Source organism: Helobdella robusta (assembly GCF_000326865.2).
Source record: "Helobdella robusta unplaced genomic scaffold HELROscaffold_42, whole genome shotgun sequence".
Taxonomy (NCBI): Eukaryota; Metazoa; Annelida; class Clitellata; order Rhynchobdellida; family Glossiphoniidae; genus Helobdella; species Helobdella robusta.
The window spans coordinates 545,241-563,638 of record NW_008704981.1 but is presented as its reverse complement, the minus strand read 5'-3'; the positions used below and the strand labels follow the sequence as shown (position 1 = coordinate 563,638).

The 18,398-nt window shown below is 33.7% G+C and overlaps 5 protein-coding genes across 5 annotated transcripts; 1 reads left to right on the top strand and 4 right to left on the bottom strand.

Annotated features, from left to right (window-relative positions):
• Positions 1 to 24: 24 nt before the first annotated feature.
• Positions 25 to 2,446, top strand: HELRODRAFT_177315 (hypothetical protein; the record flags this gene model as incomplete). The annotated part of the gene is made up of 3 exons (XM_009025527.1): positions 25 to 1,488; positions 1,585 to 1,749; positions 2,027 to 2,446. 3 exons carry the CDS (start codon positions 25 to 27, stop codon positions 2,444 to 2,446), a joined length of 2,049 nt encoding a protein of 682 aa, XP_009023775.1.
• A 182-nt stretch (positions 2,447 to 2,628) lies between these two features.
• On the bottom strand, positions 2,629 to 3,886 carry HELRODRAFT_84863 (hypothetical protein; the record flags this gene model as incomplete). Its single annotated transcript, XM_009025467.1, has 3 exons — positions 2,629 to 2,811; positions 3,080 to 3,203; positions 3,729 to 3,886. The coding sequence occupies 3 exons, from the start codon at positions 3,884 to 3,886 to the stop codon at positions 2,629 to 2,631; spliced, it is 465 nt and encodes a 154-aa protein (XP_009023715.1).
• Positions 3,887 to 4,104: 218 nt separating this feature from the next.
• HELRODRAFT_177313 (hypothetical protein) lies at positions 4,105 to 6,632 on the bottom strand (the record flags this gene model as incomplete). Its single annotated transcript, XM_009025526.1, has 3 exons — positions 4,105 to 5,486; positions 5,832 to 6,139; positions 6,571 to 6,632. The coding sequence occupies 3 exons, from the start codon at positions 6,630 to 6,632 to the stop codon at positions 4,105 to 4,107; spliced, it is 1,752 nt and encodes a 583-aa protein (XP_009023774.1).
• Positions 6,633 to 8,692: 2,060 nt separating this feature from the next.
• Positions 8,693 to 10,214, bottom strand: HELRODRAFT_177312 (hypothetical protein; the record flags this gene model as incomplete). The annotated part of the gene is made up of 3 exons (XM_009025525.1): positions 8,693 to 9,316; positions 9,538 to 9,717; positions 10,041 to 10,214. The coding sequence occupies 3 exons, from the start codon at positions 10,212 to 10,214 to the stop codon at positions 8,693 to 8,695; spliced, it is 978 nt and encodes a 325-aa protein (XP_009023773.1).
• An 828-nt stretch (positions 10,215 to 11,042) lies between these two features.
• On the bottom strand, positions 11,043 to 13,135 carry HELRODRAFT_177311 (hypothetical protein; the record flags this gene model as incomplete). Its single annotated transcript, XM_009025524.1, has 5 exons — positions 11,043 to 11,064; positions 11,194 to 11,344; positions 11,555 to 11,638; positions 11,817 to 11,968; positions 12,222 to 13,135. The coding sequence occupies 5 exons, from the start codon at positions 13,133 to 13,135 to the stop codon at positions 11,043 to 11,045; spliced, it is 1,323 nt and encodes a 440-aa protein (XP_009023772.1).
• Positions 13,136 to 18,398: the final 5,263 nt, after the last annotated feature.

The window sequence follows — 18,398 nt, the reverse complement described above, 5'->3', positions numbered from 1 at the left end:
TGTTATTTTCTCCATAGTTAAAAAATGAACCATTTATTTTTAATTTGCTTTCTCGTGAGCTGGGGCTCATGTTTCCAACGTCCGATGGATGTCATCATGGACAGTAGAAGTAACATTGCATCAGAAGAATTAAACGTCAACGGTATTAACACTTCTGGTGCTAACGTAATTAATGAAACATTTCTCGAGAATAGCAGCAAGTTTGATCATAATAATACCGATCAGCCCCTATCTTCATCATTTTACTTAACTTTCCAACTTCAAAATGCAACCAACAATAAAATAAAAATCACGAAAATATTTGAAAGGGCCGCAAATTTTCAGGAGGAAAAATCAGCTGCAGGGGAGAGTGAGCCAGTCCCTGCAGAATCTGGAACAGCTGAGGAAGCTCCGATGGCGCTGAAGAAGAAGGTTGAGGATTTCAAAATTGTGGCCAAAGATGGATGGACGCATGTAGGCAACAAAGAGCGGGAAGCTAGACGTCACGGAAGGAAGAGTTCCGATCAGAGTAGGTACTTCAGCAAAGCGGATAAAAAGTTTAATCAGTACTTTGATAAAATGAGAAATTATTTTGAGGAACCGTTTCGTGATCCGTGGTTCAAGGGCGGCAGTAAAAGTAGAGGAGGAATGCGGGTCTCGTCATGGAGAGAAAAACCCAGAATGGATGATTTAGACGACGACTACAATTATTATGATTATCCAGATGATTATATGGATGATGAGTACTATGACAGTGATGGTTATAGAGATGAAGATGATGATTATTACGATTACGTTACGGTCTGGGACGATTGGAATGATAAAGAAATTAAAAAAATGATAGAAGGTGAACGATCGAACTACAAAAATCAGGAGAACTACAACATCATTAAAACAGTCAACGATAGCGAGGGCAATCCAGTTCATATCATAATTTCTCATAGGACAGGCTATGAACTTTTGCCGCTGACCCCCAAACCAGCCAAAAAAGATGGTGATGATATAGATGGTACAAAACCAGATGACTCTTCAAAAAAGGTGACAGGAAGATATCGAAGACGTAAAGGTCGCGGAAGAAGGTGGAAAAGAGAAATAGAAAACTTTTCCCTTGAAAAAATTAACAACTTCAAAGAACAGGGCAACCATTTTCAAAAAATATTGTTAGGAATGGCTTCCGAGTATGGCAAACATCAAATGACGAACTACATGAATAATCCTAGAGCGGATACAGCTGCCGTCTCGGATCCCAACTATTGGAGAAATTATCCAAGATACTTCAACCTAAATAACACTTACATGTTGGATAACCTGATGGATGAAGAGAATAAAACATTCGAGATGCTCACAGATTTGTCGCCGTTCGAAAGATCTGAAGCTTTCGGTCAGTATCGCCAGCTCACCAACATGGTCAAAAACTTCAACAAAATTCATCGTGAAAAGCGAAGTCATTACAGAAGTAGCAGCACTAGCGACTTTTTTGAAGATTTTATCGGCGGATTAAGGGTCGCGGTATGTAATAAATACTCTTTAGATAATCCGAATCCGACATAAGTTACTTTTTAACATGAAAGTTTTAATTAAAATTGTTTACTTATTCAACAAAAGCCAAGATTTAAAAGAGACCAGATGAAGAATGCGTCGACAATAAAGGCAAACAAGGACGTTGCACAAAATTCTTCGTCAGTAAAGCGCGTGAAAAGATCCAAGGAGGAAGACGAGGTCAAGACCCCTGCATTCGATCATCTTTGCTTCTACAAAACGCAAGTTGAGGTTTGAATTTCAATTTTCAGATTGCATAACACAAATTTAATTTTTTGAAAAATTTACTTAAAATCTACTGAAATTTAGAATGCATTCAACATGTTAGCACGACTCCTAGTTCTAGATATATGGACATTCGGCTAAGATTCGATCGAGCCTTGAGATACGGCTTAACAAGACGTCAATTCATATAATTTATGAAAAAAGTATTTGGATAAAAACATTCTGACAAATTAAAAATGATAAAACACCTAACTATATAATAATTTTAAATAATTACAAACAGTTATCACTTTTTGACGAAAAGTTCCTCAAGTACTACGACGAGGTTAAAGAGTGGAAGCAGAACAAAGACAAGAAGGCCAAAAATCAAACAAAAGCTAAAGAGGAAGAAGAAAACAATAGCACAATGACAACCAACATGAGTCAGAGAGTGAAAAGACATTTCCAATGCAATAGATGGATGAGATCTAGGAGAGATATTAATGAAGATGTTAGGAACCTGAAATTGAGATCGTTGGAATCAGTCCAGCAAGATTTAAACTACATAAAAAAATTGGTGAGACGGTCTCTGGCTGCTACGGACACAAAAAACAGCAGAAAATTATTTAAAAGGGGGAGTGTCAATGACGCTTTGTCCAGTTTCAAAGCGTTTTTTGAAGATGTTTTTGGAAACAACAATGACAAGAAGATACGTGGTTCCTAGCGATTATTTGATTTTAATAAAAACTTTAATCCATCTGAAATATACATTATTAGTAAAACACACACAAAAAGTGGCATTCATTTATGAGAATTAGGTAAGCACAGAAACAAAACTAAATTTATTTTCTTTATATATTAAAAAAAACAAAAATTTAAATTAAATTAAATTGAGATAATTAAATCCTAAGAAGAATGTTCTCCAGCAACTAAGATCGAAGGTGTGAGGTTCTTTGTAGATTTATCCTCTTCCTCGAATGGCTTGTCACTCTCTCCTCTGATTTTGATGTTGTGTTTCTCTCTGTATTCCTGCAGCTCTTTCCCCTTGGCTTCCAACTGCTTTCGTAGTGTCTCGGAGATTTTCGACATCTGAAATTTTTTAAAAACTTTTTTATAAGAAATTTTAAAAATTATCAATAAAGTGGAAAAGAGATGAATTTAATTTAACGAAATTAGGAGGTAACATGCATGAAGTCATGAACAATATCTTCAAAGAAATTCTTAAACTGATGACTCATTTATTTATAATAAATGTTATGAAAACTATTCAATTGTTGATAATTAACTAATTAAGAAATCAACAATCTAATTAATTAATTAAGTAACTAATTAGCTGTCTAATAAATTAGTAAGTAACCTGTTCACAATTGTATATCACAACTGGCAAAATCTCTTGAACAGTTCTTTCCACGAGCACCCCACCAATCATTCGAAAGCATTTTCTAGATGGATCCACTTTTTTCAGGGCATCAATCACTAATCTTTATTAATTTAGTTTTGAATTAACTCTATAAAATCAAAATTTAATATCAATAATTCAATTGTAAATGAATACATACATTTAGTGATCACTTTAGTTAATTCAATAATTCTAATAATCTAATATTCTACTAATCCTAATGTGATAAATTTTCATTTTAAAATAAAAAATGTCTTAGTTGGATAACTGTACCCAATAAGATGGTTGGTCCTCAATATCAATTTAGTTAGTTGGACAATTGTACCCCAAAACCAAAAAATGGTAGAAACTAGAGAGGAGAGAAAGAGAGAGATGAGAGGCCAACCTTGGTTCAAGTTCATTATCCAATCAACAAAGAAACATAGGACAAAGCCTCTCTAAGTCCTAACTAACTAGCTTATTAATAATTGATATTAAATAGGAAGGTAAAGAAATTAAGATAAAAAATGAAATTCTCAAGGACATTTTAATTAAATTAATATAAATAAAAACAAAATTTATAAATTTAAAAAAAAAATTAAAAAAGAAAGATCCCCACTCAACTCACTCATGCTCTTTTTTATCGAGATCAACTTCGGCAATTTTATTGATTGTCATGCGCTGTTGATTTCTCAGCTCCTGAAATCCGGCGACAATTTGTTCCTGAGACAGCGATTTCGAATCGGCTTTCGTTTTTTGATTTTTAGAATCGCCACACTCAGCCATTTTAAAACTTTTATTTTGTTTAAAAATGAACCTTCAAAACAATAAACTAAAATCTCGAAAGTATATGAAATTCATTCATAGAACTCAATCGAACTCAAAAAATTAAAACCATGGATATATATAATATAATATAACCATGGACTCTACAGAAAAAACCTAAGATCCGTCTGGGCATTATAAATAACATGCAAAACCGTATACTTATAACAGAAAAAAAATTAGAATTCAGTTCTTTCTTCACAAATCTTGAAGTGGGGACCTAACTTTAGACAAGTGGAAGGTTGGCTCATTTGTGGATAGTCAGCGATTTGTTCGACCTCATTCAAAAATGGAATTGCTTCTTTAGGGAATGGATCCGGGTCGTCAGGTTCGTTAGGCAAAGAAATTTTATCTCCCACAGGTTTTGTGATGTTTAATATAACCAATTTTGAAAGAATATCCTGGCTATCAGGTTTTGAAAACTTTGCCTTCGCCTCCCATTTCAAACTGGTCGGTCTCTTCTTGTAATCAATCACATACTGGCCTTCTTCTTCTGAATAATAAATATATTTAGGTAACGGGTTGGGACGACTTGCTTCTTCTAATTTAGACGGTTCCTCATCTTCAAATTTGAAACTTCTAACTTTGGCTTTGTCTTTGAATAATTTCTTGTTTTGGTTGAAAGTTGCAAATGTTGAAGAAGAAAATTCTTCTTCGCTCAGCCAATTTTTTTCTAGAACTCTGGAATGGTAACGTTTAACAAATTCTTCGTGAAAAGAAGACCAATCCAATACAACAGGACTTCTAAAAAGCATATTGACACTTGTCCAACAAGGGCAACTCAGAGGCAAACCTTTGCCGATCATTTTTAAATTCGTGTGGTCTTGAAACGTAACATCTTGCATTAGATCGTAATTATCACAAACGTTGCAGTAATCTGTTTGCGTATCAACGCTTACATTATACTTCATGTCAACAGAACCAACGCATACGTGAGGTGCCGAAGGTAGAGTTCTCTCACTCGGTTCCTCTGGGACTGTTGAAAAAATTTTTATCAGGATTGAGAGGTAGTGCGTGTCCAAATTCTGTAAAGCTGGTACCGCATCTTCAGATGCATCTGTTTTAACAGAAACATTAGTGAAAATTGGTTTGTCTTGTACTTGTTTAACTTTCGACGAGGAATCTATTTTAGCTTCCTTTTTTTGCCAGAAAGATGAAACTACAGGTCGTTCAAGCTTGCATGGTTTTTTAAATTTTTGTTTGCAACTTGGTTCAATGATTCTTGGCAGAAGATGTGGATATGCTTTTTTGAAATGATCAAATGGAGTTTCTAATGGGTCGTATATAGAACCCTTGCCGTTCACGGACCAAGCTAAATCTGGAATGCATTCCACAAATATCGCATCGTTCAAGTTGTCCAAATTTTTTGGAATTTTTATGCATTTTCGCACTTTTCTGAGGGATCTAGGAGATTCTGCGAAGCATGAAAATATGTTGATGTAATTGTTTCGAAATAGTTTTTTCAAAAATAAATACTCACTGAGTTTGAAACTTTGATAAACTGATTCGTGAACGTAGCTGTTGGCGAATGTCTTTCCTTTCACTCTTTTCTGAGTAGCTCCTAGCAAACACATCGATAATAAACATCTTATAAAATTTTGTTAAATATAATTGTTAACACAAAGCATTTTTTTGTTAGGGAACGTCATGGATATATATATATATATACATATATATATATACATATATATATATACATTTATATATATATAACAGTCTTATTCGGTCTCCGCATATTCAACTTCATAACTTTTATTCACTTATTTGATATGTTGTTGATTATGAATAAAAGTTTAAAAATGAAAAAAATGAAATATATATATATATATATATATATATATATATATATATATATATATATATATATTCGTGAGGAACGTTAGAAAAATAAATAAATAAATTGTACTGTTGTGATAAGTAGTCATTAAGAGTTTCGGATCTGGTTCAGGCCACTCCTCAAATATACTGTACTGTTCATCATCACTTTCTTCGCCTTCCTCTTCCTTCTTTCTTTCTTTAGCCTCCCAATTTGCCATGGCGATCTCCCTCAAAGTCTGTTGAATCAAGTTGGTCTCGAGTTTGTTGGCGAGAAATTTGACGACATCGATAGGTCTGTTGTGGTGGAAGAGTTCGTAAATGATTTGAATGACTTTTCTTAGGTCCGCTAACAAGTGAACGTTTATCAGATCTTCGGTTTCGTCGTATTCGTCGAAGCTGAAAGATAAAAATTTAAATGAAGTTAATTGCTTGGGTCTTTTGTATAATCGAAATGATTGGTCTGTTGGTTAACGCTGCACAATTGATTGAAAGTACTTTTTATACTTTTAAATATGGATTATAGATGTTGTTCTAATTTAGTGGTGATTTTAATGTAATCTGTGGCTAATTAGATGTAAAAAATTACGTGAGGGAATGAACAAAAAGCAGGCAGCTGAAAAAATAAGAAATGGAATTGCAGTTGTGATGGAGATTCAATAATGAAAGTTAGAAAGTAAAAATATAAAAACTCAATTAAAAGTTAGAAAAATATGGTCTCAAACTTATACTTATTTATTTATACTTATTTATTTACTTATGCTCAAACTTATTTAGTTAATACGTATGAAAATCACAACATGAACAAAAATAATGCTATAAAAACCAACGTTTTTGTGCAATTTCCTCTATCTTCCACTTTAACAAGTATTGGATTTGACGTTTTCTTCATTTTTACCAGCTATTATTTAGCCAAAATGCAAAAACACGAAGATTTGTTTTTATATCGTAATTTACTTTTACATAGATTAACTGTTATATATTACAGATTGATAATATTTTAAAGCCCATTTTAAATAAACGATCCATTCTGGTTCTAGGCTAATAAACTCTTGGATATTGTTATTGTTTTCATTGCAAACGTCAAGAAAAATAGTTAATATTGAAAAATGGTTAATGTATTCTTTACAAAGTATAAAAATATCTCAAGTCCACTAATTATTTAATTTAATTACTTCAAACCTGGATTGTGTCTCAGAGCGATCTTGGTGAAGGAATGATGGAGAAATTAAGGTTGGCATGACAAGACTCCGAGGAAACTCGCATAAGCACCGGCTCTCTGGAAAAATTAAGTGCTCACAGGCCTTGCCATTCATGCATTTAAAAACCCTAATACAATAAAGTATTTTTTAATAAACTAGTAGTCTTGATAGGAACGTTGTCTTGACATGGTTTCAACAAAATGCGTTTGTCCCATTAGAGGCAAGTTATAAGGAAAAAAAATATGACACAAAAATTACACATCACGACTTTGTGATTTTAATCCATTTAAAATGTTATTTGAAATAATATTTTAAGATACGTTAATTTGGATTTTTATCTCTACTTTAAAATCATTTTTAACGAGTTTGGCGTTCAAAAAGAATGTTTTTGAAGGCATGCAGACAAAAACGCTAACTTTTGGTAGTGTCAACTTCGCCATCTTCTTCGTCACCATCATGTTCCCCATCATTCATTGTTCACAAACGCCGCGAAAACCACTTTATATAAGTAATTCTTTGAGTCGATTGTTAAACAAAAACATATAAAATCTAAATGAAAAATAAATAAAAATGAATTAAATATCCGCCACGATCGAATCGAACTCAATGAGCAAGTGAAATTAACGAAATCTTCATTTCAAGAAATTTTCATTTCTCTCTTTATATTTACAAAAAGATGCCTTTAAAACTTAAATCCATCAAAAAACAACAATAAATAATATAAATAAATAAGCTAGTGAAGTTTAAAAACAGTTATTAATTTAAAAATTATCGATATTCCATGTAAAAAACCATTTAACAGTAATAATAATAATATAATAATATTGTTGATAATAAATCAAAGTTACAATCATGATCACAAAGACTCCAGAATAACTTACCGACTAAGTGAATGAATGAACGAATAAATGAATGAACGAACGAATGAATGAACAAACGAATGAGTGAGCGAATATACTAACGAACAAATGATTGTCATCATCATTCTAAATAAATAGTAAAAATAAAACAAACAAAAATCAGGAAGAAAAAAACACGCAATTGTTTGCTCCCAGCTCCCACATAAACAAATATTCTTTCAAATGGGAACCTGTAAGAAAGAGTATAGATTAAATTTTCATATAATTACACAATTATAATTAAAATAATTATATAACATTTACGATAAGTTATAATAGAGAACTACTGACATTGTAATAGTTAACGTGCCTAGTGGCACTGAATGTATGCATCACATACAATGCATGCATGCATACATGTGATGCATTGATTCATGTGTACTTTGTATTCTTTACACATACTAATAACTAAATAAATACTGTAGTGAATTGTAAAGAAAATAAAATGCCTAAAAAAAGATATTAAACAAGTACAACGAATGCAACAAGTGAATGGTTACCAAATAATTCTTTCAGACGTTTATTCTTCATCAAAGTGTGAGTGATGGTGTCAGAGAGTTCATTTGAAGGCTTCAGTTTTTATGTCTTGAGTTTCACTGTACAAAACAAACGAAAAAAAACATTTATCATTTATACTAATCAAGTAAATGTATCAAAGTAGTATTAAAATTTACGGTATCGACATTACAAATACATTTATTCCTGTGATTACTAACTAAAAGAATGTACTAAGGTAGTACTAATATTCCTAGAAAAGAAAGCTTTAGTATATTTTAGTATATTGCCAACATGGGAGAATGTATTAAAGTAGCGTTACTAGCATGTTTAGTATCGTCATTATCAATATATTGCTAGTAATCAAAAGGAACCAACATGTTATGATAATCATTTTCATCATCATCGTCGTCGTCATCTTCGTTCTCATCATCACTAGCAGCAATAAGCTCGTCATTATCATCGCAATTGTTGTTAGTGACGTCACATTCATCCTCGTTTTCATCAGCATCGGCAGCAACAATATCACTGATGTTGAATTCTCCAGATAAATCACCATGACCCCCATTATCGTAACTATCATTCACTCCATCATCATCATCATCTTCTTCCTCATCCTCATCTTCTTTGTCAGAATGATCTGCTATACTATCCACATGAAATTTTCTCTTGGAACTTTTATACTTTTCCAATAGTAATTTCAGCTTTCTCTCATCTTCATCACCTTCATCATCCTCATTATTATCATTATTATTACTAATACCATCATCACTGACGTTCCCATCATCGTCGTCTTCATCGGCCAATTGTATAACTGGGGTTGGCTTTTGTTTTGGTGGTCTGCCTCTCTTTCGTTTGGGAGTAACGACCGTTGATGACGTCGAATTCGTCTGAGGTGTATGCGTTGTTGCTGTAGTTGGTGTGTTGACGCTGCTTCTTGGTGTGTAGTCGTCGTCGTCGTCGTCGTCGCCATCTTCTACCTGTTTGGGGGAAGAAAAAAAGTTAAAACGTACTTGAGAAAAAATCTGATAGAAAATAAATCTGAAATAGCTAAACAACAACTAAGTGACTGTTGTCGTATCAACAACTCAAGAGAACTCAACAAATACTACTTCACCAACAACTACTGCTACTACAATAACTACTACTGTGGCTACACCAACCACGTCTCCATCCAGAAAGCTTGACAACAAAAAAAAACCTTTAAAACTTTTCTTGGCCTGCCTCTCTTTTTCCTCAAGACAGCTGGGGATTTCTTTTCATCACTTTTGCCTTCAACTTGCGCGACGACCTTCAGCCTCTTGTTAACACTGGCCAGTTCGATATATTTCACAGTAGCCGGCGACGAGCTGTTCGGTGTTGCAGTGGAGGACGATTGAGGCTGCCGATTTTGACGTGCACGCCCCTAAAAATGACATCACGTTAATCACTCTATGGTACATTATCATTTCAATAGAAATAATAACATAGATCACTAAGAACAATCGAAATAAAAATACATAAAAATTTAGGCAAGACACAGTTAAGCTCTAAAGACAAATTAAGAGAAAATAAAAACTTTAAAAAAATTGATCCTACCTGTGATTTCATTACCTGATCATCACCATCATCGTAGCTATCATCATCGTCGTCATCATCGTCATCATCAGTATTATTATTCTTCTTTCTACCTCTCTTCCTCTTCCTCTTATTACCATTACCAACCTTAACATCATTACAAATGTCGACGCCATTGATCTCTATGTTGCCACCTAACTTCTTAGTAGTATCGGCATTATTGTTAACAGCAGTAGCACCATCGTTGTCGTCATCGTCAACCGTCTCATCTTCATGGAATCTCAATTCATGGTTCTCCTTGCTGCCCTCGTTGGCAAACATTTTGCCACAGTACTTGCAGCCAAATATTTTATCCCTGTGCTTAAGCTCCTGTTTGTAGTGTATTGTGGTAATGCAAATTTAGAAGTTTTTTTGTATGTTTGTTTCTCTGCGTGTGTGTGTGTGTGTGTGTGTATGATTTGTATCTAAGACTGTTTGTATGTTATGTATGTGTGTCGTGTGTATGTTATGCATGTTATGTATGTATGCTGGTTTTGTAGGTGTGGTTGTGTGTGTAATTGTATGTGTCAGGTGAGTGTTGGTTTCAATGCAGCATATACAATTGTCAAAGAGATTTCTTTAAGAGAATAATAAAATAGATATGTAGATAGATGGAAAGGAAATATAATAAAAAATTGACGGTGTTTTAATGACTCCAATCTGGGCATAACAATATGGAATAAAAGTTGATGAACAGACAATTTTAAGTATTCTCAACCAACCAACTGACCAATCAACTGACCAACCAACTGACCAAAAAACATACTGACCAGCCAGCAAAACAACCAACCAACCTGTTCAGATTTTCCTTCATGTGAGATTGCAAAATGTCTTCTAAGTAAGGTCTTCTGCCTGAAGCCCTGCTGGCAGATGTGGCATTTAAACGGTCGTTCCCCAGTGTGCGTCATTATGTGGTTCTCCAGGTGGCGCTGTATACTGGCAGAGTAGGGGCAGAGCTCGCATTTGAAACACTTCTGCCCGTCGTGCGTTCTCGAGTGAATTCTATGGAATTGTTGCAAGTGTGTGGCTAAATTATTTTTAGAGATAAGAAAATAAAATTTAAAAAAAAAAATTTTTATTTCACAACATGCAATAACGCAAAATTATCACTTAACAACAAGCTAAAATTACTCTGCAGGCCAATAAAATGAACAAAGAAATGAATGATATAAATAAACAACGAGCCAACAAAAAAAAAATAAATAAGAATGCATACTTAAAAAATAGATACGCAGAAAAAAATATTTTTTGAAAAACTGACTTGTATGTGTATCGATCAGGAAAATTTTTTCCACACTTCTTGCAGAGTAAAGGTTTGTCACTTGTGTGAATGCGAAGAACATGGTTTCGTAGGTCAGTCTTTCGAGTGCACGTTGACGGGCAGAGTTCACAGCGAAAGATTGGTCTAGCCCCTAAAATTGGGTATTCACGGATAAATAATAATGATAGTAATAGTAGTAGTAGTGTGGTACTAGTGGTAGTAATTATGGGTAATTAGATTGATCACATTCAGTCAGAGCAATAAGATGCAGTAAACTAAATACTGATCGAATTAATGATTTAGAAAAAAATGCAAAACATTAGCAACAAAAAAAAAAGAAAATTAGGAGTGATTAACCAACCGGTATGAATAAGCCTATGTGATTTGAGGCTGTTACTCTGCGTGAATCTCATCTCGCAGATGTCGCAAACATACGGGCGCTCCCCTGGTTAATTGGGAAGAAAGATCAACCATTATACAATACATTATCCTCATCATTAGTAATAATATTTAAAAGGTTCTAGCATTAAAATCAATCAAATAATTTATCATTAATCAACCAACAGACCGATCAATCAAACAACTACTACCAATCAAACAATTAGAACAGCTTTTTGACCTACCAGTATGTACTCTGAGATGTCTCTTAAGTTTGAACGTATCGGGGCTTGCGTAAGGACACTCGGGGCACTTGTAGGGTCGTTCTCCTGTGTGGGATCGTACGTGTCGTCGAAGTTTGCTCAACTCGACACTGGCGTAGTTGCAGACTGTGCACCTGATGTGGCAGTGAAGGTACGATATCTAACTAGATGAAGCATTCTTTGTAGCTATCATTTTAAGACTGCACCACCATTTCAACATCATCACCATTAACAATAATCCAGTAATAATATCAAACCAGCAGATAAACTGTGAGCAATACAAGTTATGGAGCTTTAGATTTATTCTAAATAAAATTTGATTTGAAATAAAATAGCCCAATAATGTTCAAAAAAAAAAAATTAAGAAATGAATGAACAAACACGAACCTGTGTGGTTTCTCATAAGTGTGCCTGTACCTAACGTGCCTAATTAGTTCTCCAGTGGTCGTGAAACAGGCCTCACACTCCTTGCACTTGTTAGGTCGCACTCCTTTGTGAGTGTTAGTGTGGTTGTTTAGTGTAACTCGAGATTTGAATGCCAGGGCACAGAATTCACACTTGAAAGGTCTGTCATCTGAGTGCGAGCGCAAATGTCTGATCAGTTGAAATCGTTTCGTCGTCATGTAGGAGCAGTAATTACACTTCAAGATTGGGCCAGATACCTTTTCTACAGAAGCATTTAATAATTTTATAACTTCATCATCTTCTTCATCATCGTCATCTTCTTCATCATCATCCTCTTTATCTTCATCATCCTCTTCCTCATTCTCATCTTCACCGTCGTCTTTTGTTTGATTTTTGCTTTTATTAGCTGTGATGTTGGCATTACAATCCTCATCAAAGTCAAAGACAGACATACCATTTTGGGGAAGAACGATTTGTTTGGGGGCACTTTCATCATTAACATATGCACCACCATTGTCATTCTCGTTGTTAGTGACAATTAGCATGTACCTCATCTCTCCGTCTGGATCGATTTCAGAGGGCACCAACGTCACAGTCTGAAAATTACTGGCTTCGCCACTCGCATCTTGCTGTTGGGGAGGTAGGATTGTATTTTCTTCTGTCTGAATTTCATCATCTTGACTAGTTTCATCATCATCATCGTGTTGAGTGATATCATTGGTTACCAGTTCAGTCGAGCACTGTTTCTGTTGTAACTCGTTGTATATGTCATCGCTGTTCGAGAGGATATTGTTAGATGTGTAGAGAAATGATGAGGTGTTGCCTGAGTTAGGCAGATCATCAGACATTCCATGATTGAAGTTTACTAAATAACTTTCAATGTCTTGTTCGTCCATTGCTTCTTTTTAAGTTCTATTCTTTCCAGTTCAGTTTTCTTTCAGTCAGTGGCTTTTAATCACTCTGAAATCAAAATTAACCCAAAGTAAATAAACCAAATCTCATGTAATGAATGAATAAAAGACTGACACAAAATTCAATCAACTATTCTAAAAACAAAGTAATTTTTGCAGCAATCAACAACCAATGAGAAGTTAAAAGGAAGACTTGACAAATTTAATTAATATTTAACATTGGCACTGAACATATTTAGTAAATAAAAATAAATAATTATAAATTTCAACTCTCAATTTTATTAAAATTTAGTAAAATTAGTTTCAGAACTTGAAAAATTAAACTAATCAACGGAAGCAACCGATTGAAAAAGAACCAGATTGAATGAAACAACAACAAACAAATCAATGAGGTGAAGAGGCAAGAAAACAATTTTCAAAAGGCCGCTTTTTTTCAAGCGATCAATGGAAAACAAGAACAGAAAAGAGAGAAATAAGCAGCCACTGTTGCAACAAGACGCAACCAAATGAGGGATAACAAAATAAAAAATAATAACGACAAAAATAACAATCAATTTAAAAAATTAAAAAAAAATTAATATTAAAAACCAACAGTCAAAATAAATTTTCAAGCTTTTCAACGGAGGGCAGTAGTTAGGGCGAGCGACGAAGAAACTTTTTTTATAGATGGCGGTAGCGGAAATAAAACAAAGACATGCGTAAAATTTAAGTGATGAGGAGAGTAATTTTTATTTTTGTTCAAGTGACAAAATAACATTCGCTAGTTTTGAACGTTTTTTCAAAATTATTTGAAAATATTCTAATAATTACTTATTTTAATTGAAAATGATCTTTTTTATCAAAAATACTTAGAGTCTGACGTTTAAAAGATATAAAAACAGCTGATTTGTCTATTAACACTAAATTAGCACAATAATTGTGGTTTTTGACTGTACCTATATGGTTTAGTGGTTTTTGATATTTAATAATCTTAAATTTCTATAAATTTTTTATTTCTATTCTTTTGATAAGTTTCATCCTAAAAGAAGTACATTAGAATTATACCTCTTGCAATATCCGTCTCAACTATCACCACTATAACAGTTACCCACCCATTAGAGCCCCAAGCAGAGAAAATTTTTCTAAACCGCAACCGCGAAAAGACAACCTAAATCGGCCGTCTTAATCCCATGTTTAAAATTAGAAAGCAGCAAAACTAGAAAGCAAACTATTTACAATATAATTATAGTCAGACAGCAGATAATCTGCTTGGAAGACATCTTTTAATTTAAAAAAATTTTTTAATTTAATAATTGAAATAACATCGCTAAAACAACAAGCAATATATATATATATATATATATATATATATAAGTCTCGAGACCATATTTATAAGTATGCACGTACATATATATTTGTATTTTAATTTGTATATACGTATGTGTGTATCGTATATGTGTATATATGGTTATATAACAACACAAATTAACCAAACACACAATCAATAAATTCGAATGTTCAACCAACCACTCATCCATCCAAACATTTATTAAACAAGCAGATTACCTCAACCAATCAATCAATCAACCAACCAACCATTCATTCAATCAACTAATCAGCCAAACAATCGACCAATCAATGAACCAAATTGAAGGAACCAAATAAACGAAATAAAAAAAAACAAAAATAAATAAATAAAATATTTGCAAGGCTTGTTCAAACTCGAACAAACACTTAACCGTACAGATCTACAAACAATTTCGAGATTTTAGTAAAGAAAGACAAACACATTGGATGCTTTTATTTGAATTCATTCAAAAATAAAATGTGACGGTTAATTAAAATTTTAAAAACATTATTTTTTTTAAAATTCGTATTTTAAACAAACAAACAAAATATCGACCGATAAAAAATAATTATTATCCATTATAATTATTATTATAAACACTCCATAGTAGTTCTCAGAGAATGATTCACGTAACAATAACATTTAGTAAGAACAGTTCACAGTATATCATAATGGCTAAATCAACATACCAAACAGAAATTATTTATGCATACATATATACAAAGTAATTCAAGAAATATCAAAAATTATATAACCAAATTTAAAAAACTAGAAACCAGTCAACATTTAATAAATAAATAGACATTAATAAAAAATTGTTCAAAAAAGTCAAATTTAAGGCGACAACGAAAATGAAATGTAGTTTTGTTGGTATGGTGTTGTGAAGCGAAAACAAACACATCACACAAAATTAGTAAGAAGTCGCAAGAATAGTAGTCAGTCACCTACCTACAATTTAATTACTCTCAGGGCCCTAGCTTACTTATAATCATTAACTCAACTCACTTACCTAGAAATTTGTATTTCTACGTTTAAGGAATTTTACACGTTTCAGGTATTTTATTTAACATATTTTAGCGTTTTAATTTTACTTGAAACTTTATAACTAATGTTAAGCCCTAGCCTACCTACGATTGTTCAACTCATCTCAATCCCTACCTTACCTACGAATTAAATTAAAGTCCGGTAAAGAAAATAGCAAGTTGAAGAGAAACATAACAACGACACCGAATGAATGGATGTTGTGTATGTGTGTGTTGTATTGATGTGTGTGTGTGTGTGTGTGTGAATGTGCGGCGTGTACTCTCCAGAAACTTCACTCACTACCTCCATTGCACCGACCATCATCAGACACGCATCGATGGAATGAATTTGACTGGGTACTGAAAATCACTAAATTGAAAAAAAATTAATTAATTAAAATAAAAAACAAGTCATTGGAAAAATAGGCAACCTATCTTTTTGAGATAACACTCAATGCTTTGTTCAAATTCGAGTACTTTCAAGGGTACAATGGGACAAAAACCAATTTACTTTTAATATTATCTTCGAATTGTCATCGGAACGATCATCATGAGACCACCATCTGAAACGTGCTGACGCCCACCACAGCCCACCTCTCATCATTCTGTAGACAAGTTTCTTTTAATTAGCGTGTTGGTAAATCAAGGAACAAAGGAACGAACGAACGAATAAATGATTAACTGAATAATTGAACAATTGTATGAATGAATGAGTGAATGAATAAATCAATCAATGATTCATTTAATGAATAGAATGAATTAATGAATCAATTAATGGAAGAATGATTTAAAAGGTTGAGTGATAAAATGAAAAAATAAGAAAAAAAAACGAAACTAAACCTTACTTCAAAACTCGTCGTTACTGTAATCCATTGCACCGACCACCACCATCTGGTCGGCACACAAGATTTCATCCGAACTTCAGAGTGTCAGTCGAACAGCCAACGAGCTGATTCTTCCTACACCACCATCATCATACGTAAATCATCATGAGACCACTATCTGAAACGTGCTGACTCCCACCACTGCCCACCTCTCATCATTCTGTAGAAAAATTTTTTTATTTGCGTGATAGTAAATGAATGTTAGAATCTTAGAAGCAAAAAATTATAAAATGGATATAATGGCAAATAAATAATATCTGAAAATAATAAAGAGATTAAAATGTAAAAAAAATTTACCGTCGTCCATTCGCAAAGGCAGAATGTTGAATGCTGTCCGGTTCCTACGTTGATCTCCAAAACTGGTGCCAGTCCTTCTCGAGATTGTTGTTGAAACACAGCCCGTGGAATGGAGAAAGAGAAAATTCTCATCAGAAAGCGGTGCCTGCATCTCAAATTGCTTAATAAAAATAATCCTATCTACCTATTCAATTACCTTAACTAATCTATATTAAATTGTTAATGGTACGATAGTCAAAAGTCCCCCTTCATTCTCCCTCCTTGTACAGAAGTTTACCGATAACCAGGGCACCGGATAGTAAACCATTGCCGTACGGATAGTAGACTATTGCCGTGCGGATAGTAAACCATTTGCCGTCCGGAAGCCGTGCGGGTAGTAGACTATGGCCATGCCGCATAGTAAATCATTACAGTGCAGATAGTAAACCATTGCCGTCCGGATAGTAAACCATTGCCGGTACACCACTGGCCACCAAGGCTCACCTCTGACAACAGACTTCAAAATTCAGAGTCTATCGGCTATCGTACCCTCAACTTACCTATTCGTTACAATTAAATACTAGCTTACCTAAAATTACAAAACTCAAGAGCCCAATTCATTGGCCAATCGGCACCCACCCCACCACCTACGTAATGCCTTGGGCTCCAACTTAGTAATAATAATATAAAACTTAAACCCTAAATCTATTAATGAGTATGTTACAACGTAGCCTTAACTTACCTATTCATTACATTATGGCCCTAGCTTACCTAAAATTAAAAAACTCAAGAGCCCAATTCATTGGCCTTTCGGCACCCACCCCACCACCTACGTAATGCCTTGGGCTCCAACATAATAATAATAATGTAAAACTTAATAATTAACCTACCTATCGATACACTTACAGCGTTTTAATTTACATTACAAGATTGTTCTTAGAACTACATTATTGCCCTTAACTACCTATGAAATTAAATTACTCTCAACCTTAGTAATAATAAATTAGAATGTGTAATGAAAATAAAAATACGCTCAAATACTAATATATGTGTTTATGTATGTATTTGTGTGTGTGTGTGTGTGTAATACGCTGATGCGTGTAATGTGGGTGCAAGAAAAAAATAGAAGCAATAAACTTACGCGCCTACCTATTCAATTACATTAGTGTTGAATGCTTCCTATCTATCCTACCTACAATTAAAATTATGCCTATCTAACCTACCTATATAGCTACTTAATGTTATTGTGTGTGCGTGTGTGTGCGTGTGAGCATTCTTACTTAATGTTAAATTACAGAGAAAAACAGAGAAAAAAGAATAAAACGTATCCCAGCCAGGCGTGTATTCTTTGCCACTGGATGAATGAACGTAGCCTGACATCTTCCCTGATGAACTCATCTGGAAGCTTCAACCTGAATGAAATGAATAAAATGAAAAAATCTCATTTATTTAATTAATTTAAACAAAAATAAAGAAACGAGCCGCGGTGAAACCCGCCAGCAAGAAAAGCCAGCCAACTGGCAAAAAAAGGAACCTCAAAAAAACCGTAAAACTAACCCCAGCCAGGCGTGCATTCTTTGCCACTGAATGAACGAACGTAGCTTAACATCACAACCATTCTGATCGTCCACGATGAACTCCTCTGGAAGCTTCAACCTGGATAAATGAACCTGAATGAACCTAAATGAATGGAAAAATCTTATTTATTCAATTTAAATGAAAATAACCGCAAAGAAACC